Source organism: Bombus bifarius, unplaced genomic scaffold (assembly GCF_011952205.1).
Source record: "Bombus bifarius isolate JDL3187 unplaced genomic scaffold, Bbif_JDL3187 scf7180000009200, whole genome shotgun sequence".
Taxonomy (NCBI): domain Eukaryota; kingdom Metazoa; phylum Arthropoda; class Insecta; order Hymenoptera; family Apidae; genus Bombus; species Bombus bifarius.
Window position 1 is genome coordinate 78,929 of NW_022884965.1, and position 14,325 is coordinate 93,253.

General features: G+C 37.8%; 1 protein-coding gene across 1 annotated transcript in view; it reads right to left on the minus strand.

Annotated features, from left to right (window-relative positions):
* LOC117214241 (B-cell lymphoma/leukemia 11A-like) overlaps positions 1-14,325 on the minus strand; it is a 45,842-nt gene that overhangs the window by 6,822 nt on the left and 24,695 nt on the right. Inside the window, exon 2 of the mRNA XM_033460151.1 lies at positions 11,262-11,714. Coding sequence (XP_033316042.1) covers positions 11,262-11,714 — 453 coding nt within the window. The remainder of the gene's footprint in view (positions 1-11,261; positions 11,715-14,325) is intronic.

Here is a 14,325-nt window from a genome sequence, read left to right on the forward strand (position 1 = left end):
TTTATGGACACAACTAAAGAAATAGTAATTAAGAAGAGATTCGTTCTATCTATTACAAATTATTATAGTTACCTGTTATACATTTTTACCTGCAATGTACTTAGAAACGCCTAAAAATGCACCTGTTAACAATTACAACAAGTTCATTACCTTGGACAATTTAAAGATTTTGTGCATATTATGTACATGTTCGTGTATTGTCATAAGTACATAAACATTCACGTTCCATTTATCGCAGAACGTATTTATCGATAACATTCTCAACGACAATGAATATTTTTCCAATATTACTTATATTTCGCACAGCTTGCTTCAAGATGTAATTTATTTCATGATACAGCTTGTAACTTCGATTTGTAGAAATCATTAAACAGAATTTCCAAACAAAACTGAAACGGCTACACGGTTATCTCGACAAGCGGTAAAACAAAGGAGCGCGATACCGCAGAAACAGGAAGAAAAACCACTTAATTTTCACCGCGTCATCGATTCGACGAACCTTTTCGAGTGCGAACTTGGCTGACCCCGGCGAGGAGAAAATTAGAAAGCGAGGAAAGGGACGAGTCACGTCACAAATGAGGGGTCATCGAGTGGCAAACCGTGAAAATTTGGCATATTGTTTCACGCGTCTGGCCCTCGGGCGAGCTTTCGTCGACCGGAAGTCGATGATATTGCCGAGTTCCCTCAAACTCGTTGAAGAGGGGACCCGACACCGAGGAAGATAAGCAAGTGCTCGAGCATAATAAAGGTGTATCGATTCACAGGCGGACGCTTTTCATATGCAAACGTCGCGGCCGGCCATCCGTTAGGATTATTTCTTTAGATTTTCCACCATCTTCTTTCTCTATGGATGCTTCTGCCCTTACTGAAGATGCGGCCGATAGAGAAGCGCATCGATCACGATTTATAGAGTTCCACTTTACAACGTGAATGGTGTTGCGAAAAAAGTACTGCGGCTATGGAAATCATTGGAAATTTGAAAGTTCTGTATGAAGCTGGCGTATAAAAATTATTAACAAAAAGAAAATGAGAAAATTATCTATATATTAAAATTATAGTTAGCGCGTCTTGGGTATTATTAAGTTTGCAAGAATTACATTTTCACATTATTACATAGAATGGATGATATATAACATATTAGAAAATGTTAAATACGTGTGCGATCACCTATGAGTCGACAACCTCAATTGAAGGTTAATTTTAAGAAGAATTTAATACAATTTAATTATTCAATTTACATATCATATTGTGAGAACGTAAATGACCGAATCATCTAGTTCTAGACTAATTCTCTCTTTCTATTGTTAGTGTGTATGTCCTCGTGCGTGTATGCCGAGCCAATACACATGACGTTGTCGAGCCGGCGAGCCGCCGCGGCTTTTCCGAAAGGGCCCGGCTTTTCCTTTTGTCTTTTAACCGTCGATGTCGATCACCGAGTCCGATCAGAGTGTGACGAGCAGTTTATAACGAGCCGGTCGCCGGTGAAGATCTGCGCTAATAACGAGCCTCTACATTCTACGCTATTGAGAAACAATTCTCCGTAACTTCAAAATTACAATGAATTAATATAAAAATTTAATACAATATGTACATTTTAAGCGTTTTATGAAATTTTCTACATGAATAAACATAAAGAGCCGTTTTACAAAAAAACAGATAAACTTTAATAACTTATTATTATGTTTGTCTGTCTATCATACAATAATCGTATCTTCGAACGAGAACTTGATCAAACAATATGCAACTAAATATCTACTAAAGAATTTTGTTAATATATTAAATACTAAATATACGTGACATACGATTTGATGACAAAAGCTAAATTCGTCGGGGGTATCGTGGGATCAAATAACGAACAATGTGGTCGCATACGAATACATGTTCTTCCGGTGCTCGCGATAGTGACCGAACGATTTTCCTCAGAAATTGCCCGACAAATTGGCCCACGCGACGTTTACGGGCAAATCGTTCGGAATGCCATTGTTTAACGACCATCCAAACCCTGGTCATCCTACGAATACTTCCTTTCAACCCTTTCACGGAAGATTTCACACGAAACCTAGCTACCCTCAATCAGTGGGTATAGTTCCCGCGAAATAATTTTCCAAATATTCTTCGTCTCTTCAATACGCTTTTTTCAAACGCATTTCTCATAGACTTCTAACGTGTTCATTTTACAAACTTTTGGAAAAATTATGAAATTGGAAGTTATTCTTTCATAATACAATATTTTATATATTTTACTGCATGTGCTACATACTATATGAAGACAATAAGGTGGAAATATAATAAGTTCATTTTTATTGATTTTCGTAATTTCAGTATTCTTAATATACCATAGCTGAAAAATAGATTCATAAACCCAGAAAGTTTTTTAAAGGAAAACATTCACTGCATAATGAATAATATTCAATATTCACAAATGTTACGTTTATCGTAAATCAGGGTCTATCGTAAATAGAGATTTATCTGCTGAATATTTGGAAACCATATTTTCTACTTTGAATATTTCATATATTTTTACAGATGACATGAATTCTGCATATTCTCGGCTCTTTAAATTTTTCATAAGTGCATAAAAATTCTCAACCTGTTTACGATTAAAGGTCAACTACAACGTCAAAGAGTACGTTCAATTTGACACTTTGCACAAACCTGGCAGGAATGAAAGAAGCAAGTCAAATTCTAAAAAAATATCTGACTGAGCCTCCAGGAGCCAAATTAGACAATTCTACTTTTTATTAATTCCTTAATTTCATTGCATAAGTCCACGAGGAATATTGAATTCCCAAGAAACGAATGACTCGCTTCTGGAAGTTCATCCATCGCGAAAAGATGACGCGAATTTAAAAACCACTGTTTGTAACGTCATTACGTTCCTATGCTTTGTGTATGCGAAAGATTCTCACAAGAAGAACGTTAAGAATGAAGAAAACCGCATACAGAAAGTGGAAAATTTGAAACTATTAAATAAATTCATTTGATGTTCATATGAAACACCGCGAGGCAAAGTTTCAATCGGTCAATCTCTGTCGAACAAGCATAATCTGATCCCTGATTGCGATGCGGCGCGCGTTGTCCCTTTTAAGTGCAACCCTTGTACGTAGGACAAAGTGCATACGCCGCATACGTTGGCTAATCGATATTTTAATATTGTCACACGCCATTCTGGATTAAAGGGCTTTCGGCGTATGCGTGTACACACACGTATCCACGCGTGTGGTGACGTGACGAACAGCAGATGTGCCCGGTTTGAAAAGCGAGAAGATTTCCTCCGACGAAACTGTATCGTTTTAATAAATTTTCGTGCTGTCCACGGGACGTTCGTCGACCGAAAATTCCGAAAACAATCGCCTCTGGACGATCAATAGTCGTTGCCAGTAATTATCGTTTCATAATTAATAAATCCTGGAAATAGTTATCGCTCGGTGATCACGACTGTTGTTAACGTACCTCTATTTGAGAATAGCTTTGGTAGAATTCGAAACGAACTGCTTTTTGGATCTGTAGAGATCGGTCTGAGATTTAAAGAAACCTGATTTTTGGAGACACGTAAAATTGAATAGGTCCTGCCGAGTCTTGCGTCTCACCTGTCACGTTCAACTTCTTCCAGATTTAATGTACGTAAGCGTAGTATTATTTTAAATATAGCGTTTGATCTGCGACTCTTCGTTTAACATTCTGTTAATTGAGAGATTGATAGTTCTGTCTTTTATTTTTTTTATTTAAAGTTTCAGAAGTGTATTAACATGTTGGTACTTGTACGCGTTTGGTTATTTTATTTGCTGAACTGGATTGTAATTTTATGGAAATATTTGCTGAATGAAATGTTCGATCAAGTTTGTATGTCTTATTTTCATATTTCTTGGATTAATCCCTTTTACGAAATAAATTTCTGTTAGAGGATCTAAACAAGATGAGATATATAGGTCATAAGAGGAAAAATTGATAAGCCACATTATGTGCCACGAGTCTTTGGATAAAATTTGTTACTGTATCCTACGGCTAAATATAATGCGAAAATGTTCCTCAAAGAAAACACTTTAAAAGCTTTATCAAAAAGTTACAACAGAAATGTGGAAATAATAGTGGCGTTATTTGCAATACAATGCAGAGCATGTACAGAATATCATGATTAGATAATTATAGAAACCTTCCATTTCTCTATCGTATTAAGTACACGACAGTTATCATATCAAAATTAATAAACTCAATAGAGTCTTATTATTTCTGACTAATGTGCTTTATGGAATAAAGTGATATACATATATTTTCTTTCGCACAAAAGCTTCTCTAAAATATACGATGAACCGATTTTTTCTTTGAAATGCAACATATTCCAAGCATAATTTTATTAAAGCATTAAATTCAATCTATTGTCAAATGCACTATATGTTATAAACATCGCTGAAACTTTCATGAATCGAAGCTCTCTCTTTAAATAAACCCACATACTGTTCGAAGCTTCCCGCGACTGTATTTCTCGTGGTCACTACAATGTTGCAACGCGGCTGGCTAGCGTTTTCTCCGAGACTTTATGTCCCTTGTTCCCCTGTCCAACCGCAAACGTCAAGAATGGACCACGGTGCCCATTAACTCTCTCGTCTGGCAAACAAACGAAAGAAAAGAATCTCGAAGCGAGAACGTTGTGTTCTTCTGTTTGAAATAACAACATTTCCAAAGAGAGCGCGTGCCAAAAATATTGCTCTTCTTCGAATGTTTGCGCGTTATTGCGTTCAGCTTCATCTGCCAAACATGGTGCAGTTTAAGAAAGAAACGAAAAGAAAAGGCAAAGTGAGGACGCGTTTATCTTAGCAGTCTGAAACGTTGCTGCTGTTACTTTCTCGTCTTCGACTGTGACACTTTAATTGTCTTCGTTGAACCTTCGCCGCCAGGAAGAAGACAAATGAAGTTTGTAGCGAGCTTTTTAACGTGTCTTTGTTAAAGAAGATTGGCAAGGGCATGAGGATAAAGGGTTGAGAAAAAATTGAAAACCGAAAGAAGGTCGTGTAAAATGGAAACTTACCAACCCTTTATACTTTGATAACTCGCGTGACAAGACCAACGATTTAAGTAGATTCTTCTTATCAAATTTTTTGCGACCAAGGATTTGTTTCAAAACGAGAAACATTACGAGTCAGTAGCCTTCTTCATTTTTCTGCTTCATATGGGTTGAAACAATACGATACAGTGAAGTGCAGTGCGAAGGATTAGTCAAACATGACTTTGTAAAAATGTTCAGAGAGGTTTCTTCGAAAAATTGATGATCTTTTTACTGCGAGGAATAAAAACAATGTCTATAAGATTCACACGGTATATAGAATATTAATTAACAACTTAACAACAACTACTTGTCATCTAATTAAAATTCAATACAAAACCATCGCGCTATATCTATTGTTACCATCAAAAAGATGGTAAGAACACCTCGAAACTAAACGTTCGAGGAAGAAGTCGTCGCGAGTAACGATGACGAAAAGTAGAGGAAAAATCCTTAAAAAATCTGGTAGAAAAACACGAAGAGGGGGTAAAAAGTGAAGACTGTCGCGCGTATTGGCACTGCCGCTACAGTGTATCACTTTTATGTCGTCCTCGTTGACTTCCTTCCTTGCGGGGGTGAGAAAGCAGGGAAGAAAGAAGGGAACGAAAGGGCTGCAGGAGCTCGAAACCCTGAGATACAACCAATTCGCAAGCAATTCTCGTGGCGCCTCGGGCGGTCCACGAAGACGAGCTAGCACGAGAATGACAGAGAAGGAGAAACGAGTATAAAGCGAAATAGAAAGAGATGGAAGAGGTTCAAAAAGGGGACGCGCGAAGGAAGCATAAAGAACCACCGTTGGAAAAAGCTCGGCCACGAACGAGAATTAATATTCCAGACAAACGTGACAGATAGATCAAATCTGCATCTCACCGGGTACACCAGTGTCAATTTCGACGGATTATCGCTGCTTGTCTCGGTTCCTCCTCTTCATCCCCCATGCCAAACTTTCGTTTTTCCCTGTAACGTCAATCTCCACCTCCTTACGTTTCTGTTTCTCAGGAGACAACCGCGAGAAGATTTTTTTTTCATTCTCTGTATTGGTTTCAGAGTCGCTGATCTTCTTCGTCGGTAGATATAATATATTTTTGTCGAGTTCGTGAAAGTGAATGAAAGTCCTTTAAAAGAAGTAGCTTTTGGTAGCTTCTATCGTGAAGTTTAAACGATAAATGCCACAAATGATGACAAATAGTATATGTTTGTTAGATTTTGTTGTATTTTTTGTGTATTGCCAATTATCAGCATGAAATTGACCACTTTTTTATTTTTTTCGTTAGAAGATCAGCGTTAAGCGAAAGTCTACAAGTTTTAAAACTCTCCGAGGTTTCATATTATAAAACATGTTCCCAAGATCATTCAAAGTTTCGATAAACGAAAAATTCAAAAATTTCTCATCTATATAATATTCTATAACACTATTATGTTATCAAACCTACTTATACCAAGTTAACCAACCTCAACATCTTACTCTTTCGAGAACCAAACTACGTTAAACCCTTTCACCGCAAAGGGTTCAACACATCTTCCACTTATTCCAGCTAAAATATTATGTCAAAAGACACAGTTGCCATTTTCACTCATGAACGAACTTCATCAAAAAACTAAATAAAAGGCAGATGATCCAGAGTCTAAAGTCTAGAGGGCTCCATTTCAGCTTCACTTCGTTTCTCTCGATCGTCTCTGATTCAGGTTACTTTACCTAGAGACAAACTACAAACTAGATACACCGTGATGTCGCAGATCAACCGGTTCGCTCACATTTACGCATATTATCCCACGAATTCACACATACGTATTCGCGTGCGTGCTCGTGCAGCATTGGCTCGTGCGGACCACGTGGCCAAACAATAGGACGATTCTAATTGGGCTTTTGGACGTGGCCGGTCGATGACAAAAAAACTGGGCAAAAAAGGCGACGAAAGGGGCTTATCCAGGAGAACAAGTCCAACGTGGACGCGGTGTTGGGGGATGAACACCAGGATGGGGTTAACGCTCTTTCTCCGCGTACCTAGCAGAAAAGGGGGACCGGGGATGCTTCAGCGAGTTTCACGGACCGTGATGAAATTTTAAAGAGACACACCGGTGCGCTCGCGCCGGATCAACAAGCTGTTGCGTAATTATTATCGTTTGCATTAATCAAGCGGTGGCCGCGGTTTGCCCGCGATGGAGGATCAACCCTTCGAGTGTGAAAAATCTTCGAATACGAAGGGATGACAGCGAAACGGGGGTAAACACATATTTGGACGCCTGGGTTGAGATCTTCCAACGAGGTTTCATGATGTTCGGACGAGTTTGATGATGTTTGATGATGTTTAATCACGTATTACTGCGGTTTCTATCAATTGGTTTAACGTGTAGCAAATGTTGAACTCTAGAAGAGCTAGTCGAGTCACTTTGGATTGCTAGCAAATATAATTAATCCTAAATGTTTAATTTTTGAAAGAAGATAAGAGCGCTTCTATGTTTCGTTAGAAATTATAGCAGATTATTATTATTTATGATTATTTTATAGCGATTATTTTTTACGTATAGCGAAATATATTGAAGATAAATATTGGGATAAAGAAACTGGTATTTCTATTTAAATATGTATACAGGTAGGATGAAAGTAATTTAATGTGGAATTGTGTTTGCATGAGTTAATTAGAATTATGTATCACTGGAATCTGAGTCTGAGGTAATAAGGTATAATGTATTATACATCTGATTGTGAGTAGCTAATAACTGTTATATATTAATGATAATTAATAACGTTTTGCATTTTAATAAGCATAGATATGAAGGTATATAAAGGATTCCTGAATGCAGTTAGCATTATTTGTTATTAGCTTTTTCGAACAAGTAAACTATTATAGGGTTACGATATTGATAATGGACATTGCTATTCATTTATTCTGTTATTCATATCATGAAAAAACAATCATTCGTTTTTAATTGGTATCGTTGGGTCATAGGTTACGATAATAATTTATGCTAGGTTCGTGTTAAATTACTTAATCTTACAGTATAAAGATTACTAATGATATTTATCGTGTAAAATATGAAATTATATAAAGTAACCTATAAAATCTAAACCTACCATAAATTAAATTATTTTAATTATTTGTAATAATTACTAATTTATAATTCAACGATGCTACTTCAAGACTAACGCAGAAGATCTAATTGTGATTCTTTCTATTAAATACAATACAGTCTATTGCACGAAACAGCAATCACATGAAAGCTTATCTCATTTTAAATAACTCGACTTCAGGCGTTTATATTGAATTAATTCCTTGCTTAATGATATTTTAATTGCTGTAGAAACATGTCAGACGACAAATTATTCGTCATCACTAATTAACAATTCCCAATTTGAAGAATGGAAACAGTGTTAGCGTTCGAATTAAATTGCACAATTTATATCACAAGTGACATTTGATCTTATTAAATCAGGGGTTAAATATTTGAATAAAGTACTTGGTTCGAAAAAGTGTAATAAGATCAAAAATTATATAACAGATCTGTTTCTGCAACTTTTAGTAGCTTCAATGGAACGCCTAGTGATGTCAAACTTTTAATCAGTAGTGTACATATAAATCAACGTTGTTTCATCGATGGTAATCGTTCCAATCGAACGATTATTCCGCCAATACCCTCTCATCCACGACTTTCCTATAATCGTCGCTTTTCGAACGGGACACAATTAAGATGGAACGATTCTTAAGTCTTAAGGAATGGCCGGATCATTCCGGAGCGAGCGTGATAATATTTGCAAAAGCGAAAACACGCTAATTGTAAGAAAGAGAGCAGAGGAACGACCAGCGATTCTCATTGAATACCATTACCGGGATCCGTCTTTTCTCTCTTTCGTTTCCACCCTCTCTGTCTTTATTTCTGCGATGCAAAACAGCCGGCCGCGGCAATTTGCACAGGTAAGCACCGAGTTAAGAATCTCAAAGGCTGTGCTTTCAATTCATCAGGGGCGTCGGGCCGCATGAATTTCGTTCGAGGTCGTCGCCGTGTCTTTGAAGTTAATCGGAGTAAACCGTCGCGATCCTGGTGTCGATTCGTCCCTACGAGTGGGTGCGAAATTGAAACCCTCCCTTTCATATCGTTGTCATTCAGTCATCGAACGTGCCTATTTTTCAAACAAATTTCGAAGAAACTAGCGGATCAGGGTATTATGAATGGAAACTTGAAAATTGGCAAGATTGACCGATAGCGAGCCAGGAAGTTTATTTTTCGCGTTTTAAGTGTAGATTAGTAAAAGATACGAATCGAGCGCACTACTTTTGTGGTTCGATCTTTAAGGTGCAGGAAAATCCTTGAGAATTATTAAATTACATAACATAATGACGATACTGTGGTAATAATAATCCTATGAAATGCTATGTAAGATGACGCTGAACTTTATGAAAATTGAACACAGTGGGGATATTTTTTATTCATCCTGTGAATATTTCAACTTTTACTTTCATGATTTATACAAAGTTTCACGAGAAATATTTATGTTCCGTTTTTCAGACAAAATTATAGTTCACAACTGTTCGTTAATATTTCTATCCTAAATACCAGTAATTCTGAATCAAATAAAAAATAAGATAAATTTACGAAGACTGTATCTATATGTGGAAACATGCTACGAAATTTTAATTCTTTATATTTTAGGTACAATTTTTACAACCACGAGCGTTATTTGCATCGATTCGATAAAAGTCGCGTGGACTGTCGACCATCGAACGGTCGATCTGTCATCTGCGCAGTGAAATTCTGGTTTTGGATTCGCTGGTCGAGGGGGCGAGAAAGAAAGAAAGAGAAAAAGGGAGTTTTAAAGTACAGTTACGGGCTGCCATGTGATGTCGATCGTGGTTCACCGAGCATGGACAATACCGCGGTAGATTCGATTTTTGAATTTAAAGAGCCCGCTCGGGGATTGGGGTGAACCTGCCCCCATAGCCTCTCCCCTGCCCCTCATGGCCCTCTTTTTTATCGGTGGCCGCATTGTCGAAAAGTTCAACGTGCGAATGTCCACGCTGGTTTTCGATCATGGTCCACGATGAAAAGTCGTAATTAATTTTATTTTCAAAACTTGCCGCTAGTCTGATTTCGGTTTCGAGTACTGTCAAGGGAATCGTAGAACCGTCACGCTGCAGGGTAGGGCAAAGTTTGTAGACATCCATCTGGGTGATCGAAAAATCTCAATGGTTTATTAGATATGAAAGAATAAAGGACAGGAATCCTACGTAGTATCTTAGGATAGTTTCAAAAATTTATGACTTCACTCTTTTTTTTTTTTTTGAGGAGGAGCAGTTATGGCAGTAGTTTTGTAATTGAAAACATGATAGAGAAGAGTCAGTAGTTTATTGTTATCGAGTTAGCTATTGAATTGTTTGCAAATTAAATCATTAAAATTGCTAATTCGAGAAATGAAATTTCCAAGAATATCGATATCGGTTTTTAAATCGGAAAATAAGTAATAAATCGGAATTTTATTGTGTTGTTATATTAAGCAGATTTCTCAATCGAATTTAACGTAATTTGTTACTTATTCTATCGGAAATGTCGGCTCGGGAGCTGTATAGAGTACGGAGAGCATTTGTTGCCGGAACACTCGCGTTTTATTTATAGAGGCTACCTTGACTCGGAAGACCCAACGCAGAACTGAAAGCGGAATATGTGAAAACATCGTGGGCATCTTTAGTAACGCGTATATCGTTGAGATCTACTTGATACCGCGAGTCCAATGTCAGCTCCATTTCTGTTCGAAGAATATTCCTGATAACTTTTATCGGGATAGCATAAAGGTTTAAAGATCGTAAAAACGTCAATATATACCTACGTATGATTAAAGTACTATTTAAAAATAACGTGCTTTATATGCACAAACTTAAAACTTAAAATCTACCAATCCTACATTGCTCCAGAATACTATCCCGAATGAAACTTTTCATTTTATCTCTTTTCATCCCCATTTCTTGAAACCTGCCTGGAACCTGCTTGGAACCTGGAACCTGTATTTCAATTTTTCTGTTCGAAATAATCAATCAAAAACCACTTTCTAATCATAACTTAACAATTTTCCGACGAATACTTCCTTTCTAATCTTCAATACTTTCTAATACACCTTATTCTTACGTATTTTAAATTAGAATTTTAACTTTCTGTGTTAAAAGCACCCGATTCTCCTCATAATTCACCTAATACCGAACAGATGAGTAAATCCCAGGGACGTACTCACCAGAATTGACCGTATTGGTGTCCGCGTCCACAGATTCCGTCTTCGGTTTCTTCGGTAGATCCTCCTTGTCTTCGTCGGAAGCTTCTGTCCGTCTTTTAGGTGTCGAGCTAGCGCTTGCTTTCAGCTCGATCGGACTTCCAGCGTCCGGACCGGGCCCTTGAAGCGTCGGAGGGCTCTCCAATCTTCCTCCGCCTCTTTTGTTGATGGGCGCCGAAATGCTGGGCACCGAGTTCAACTTCGAGTCTTGGTCGACCGTCTTCAAGGCGAGCGCATCCTCCGGATCGGAGTCTTCCGGCGCCGCAGTCGCCGGTGGACTGTGACAACCTTGAAGAGTGCTGCGACAGTGATTCACCTTGTGTTCGATGAACCGCACGATCTCGCCAAGGGGGTAGGACGCCCTGCATGCCCCACATTGGACGGTGTCTGGGGATGTGGTGCCTTGCGAGGTTTCCGCTGGAAAATTAAAAAATTAAACTTTCTTAATATGTTTGTCGACGATTTCCAAAGCATATAGAACAGTTAAAAATAGCGGTATAAGGTGTTAAAGGTTCGTAGATTTTTACTCTTCTGAATGAATAGTATAGAAACGTAGAAATTCTAGAAAGTAATTTTTAAACCTGCAATGTTAGAGATAATAAAATTCGAAGTGTAATAATGGATGTATCGCCAGTTATTTTTATAATAAATGTCTTTGTATGGTATTGTTTATATGAATATGTAAAACCAAATTGTGATAAAATTGTCGAATAGAAAGCTTAGGTATTACGTGATGCTCGAAATAATTCTTCAAGATCTCAGTATTTTATTATAAGTTGATTTTTCGAAGGTCGTGTTCCGTGTTTGACAACATTCTGTCCAGTTTTACGCGTCTTACATAAAGTCGCTCACATGTTCCTATGAAACTAAACAGAAGACCCTCTTAAGAATTCGCCCAAAGCTGCAGACACTTTAGATAAAAGGATACTTCAAGTCCTTTCTCTTGAACCTGTGTTTTAGACCACCCAAGAAAATTTCACCATCTTGCAATATTTTATCGTGACGCTTTCACCGTCCACGTTCTGGATGAAAAGTTCATTAAATTTGTTCCGTTACGTTTCCCTTAAAATACGGCTTCTAATCTCTCTCGAACGTATTAAAACGTGGAGAGATATTCTGATTGCGTTTTAGAATTAGAACTACGGAACGAGGTATCATCGATTACCAATTAAGTTAAAAAATCAATGAAACACTGCTTTCCATATTTTATGACAATAATTGGATTGTAAGAAATATTCTCGTTTTTTATATTTTACTACCTACAATACTTCGTTATCAAATTATATTGCAATAACAAATAGTCTACGACCAAACTACAAATTTTTACAACCGGTTTGAAAAATTGCTCTTTTTACCATAGAATATATTAATTTTGTAGAAACGTAAATTAATGTTACGATAACAAAAATAGCCTTATTACAATATGCATCAAGATTTTTACGACTCCTGCAAAAATGATAAAAGAGAAAAAGACGTCTCCTACACGATAGTTCAAGCAATCGTTATCACAAAATCTCACAAAATTCCCACAATTACCGCATGCTTATGCATATAATTGAAGCGCGTTCAATTACAGCGCCAGTTACGCAGGCATCGCGAGCTCAATTTTCATGCAAGGGGTTGAGGGTTGAAATTTGGTTAGCTGAAGGAAAACGCGCGCCGCTGATATAGAGATCTAATTTCCTTCTGTGCGAGTCTTATAATTCACCGTGGTTCGAGGGGCTAAGGTCCCGGGGTCAGCCGCAGACGTAACAATTCACTTTTAAGTGTCCTCCAGCAGACCTCCTGGCAGCATTCCTCGCGGCTCTTCCCCTTGCCCACTGCTTATGCCGCGCTCCATTAACATAGAGATTGGCAGGAGTTTCATGCATCGATCTCTCCCTCGTCGGAGTCAAGTATCCATATCCATCCGAATGGGGCTGCCAGTACGGCGTAAAAATAAGAAAACCCTGTATCATTGTCTTTCTGCCCATTTGTTCTTCTACTCTTTCTTCAGATTTAATAGGTGTTTTAATACAGAAAACATTATAACATATAGTTTGATTTGGCTGTGTTGTACAAATATTTCGGAGGAGCTTCTTAGCGGACTTCTTTTTATGGTAGGGATGAAAGTCCATATTTGGATAGCCTGTGGCTATTCCTTTTGCCCGTTTTCGTAGGTGCGCGGACACCGTTCGATTCTTTCGGGGCGGAGCTCTGATTGACCACTGGCCAGCGCGCAAACGCAGATCGGATGACCCTGCGTATGTAACATCACCTTTCGTTTGAGTGGGATTGTTAGGCAGTTGCATGGAAAGGTTTCAGCGGTGGATTTGTACCACTTTTGCAATATTTTGATCAAAATTTATCACGCGGCGCTCGTTAATCATTTAGACATCATGTAACTTCGTACTTAGTGGCATTGTTGGTCCTGATGGAAGTACTCGTATATCGATCTGTGTTTTAAATATTGCAATACTTACTTAATAATGAAATTGTACTTGTTCAGATCGTTTCTTATAATTTTCATTTCACGATTTCATTATTCTTGCCTGGCTTTAATTAATTCATCCTCGAAAACACTAATTTCTACTTACTGTAATCGATAAAGGATATAAACAGATGAATTATTACTCACGAAGAGAACAAGGGAAAACAACGTCAGAATTCGAACAAGTAAATTTACTTCTAGGTCTTATCATATCTTGTGCAGCATCACTATCGAGCCTTTTCTCTGAAGAGGAACGTTTTCAACACCCCTATAACCGGAAGAATCCATATCTGTTGCCAACAACTATATCCAAATCTTAACCAACATAACTGAATCTATACTCACACACTTCCTGCGAGGATACAATATTTTAACCATTCCTTCAACATCCCCAGCAAAAAGACGCGACCTTAGAACCAACAAAACTAACCATCCACTTAAAAAGATACACCATATACACTTCGACGCAGCGATTATTATGTATCGGGATGAAAAAAATGTTCAACAGTGAACATGCTGAAGAAGCAAACACGATTCAACGAAGGGAGACAGAGGGAG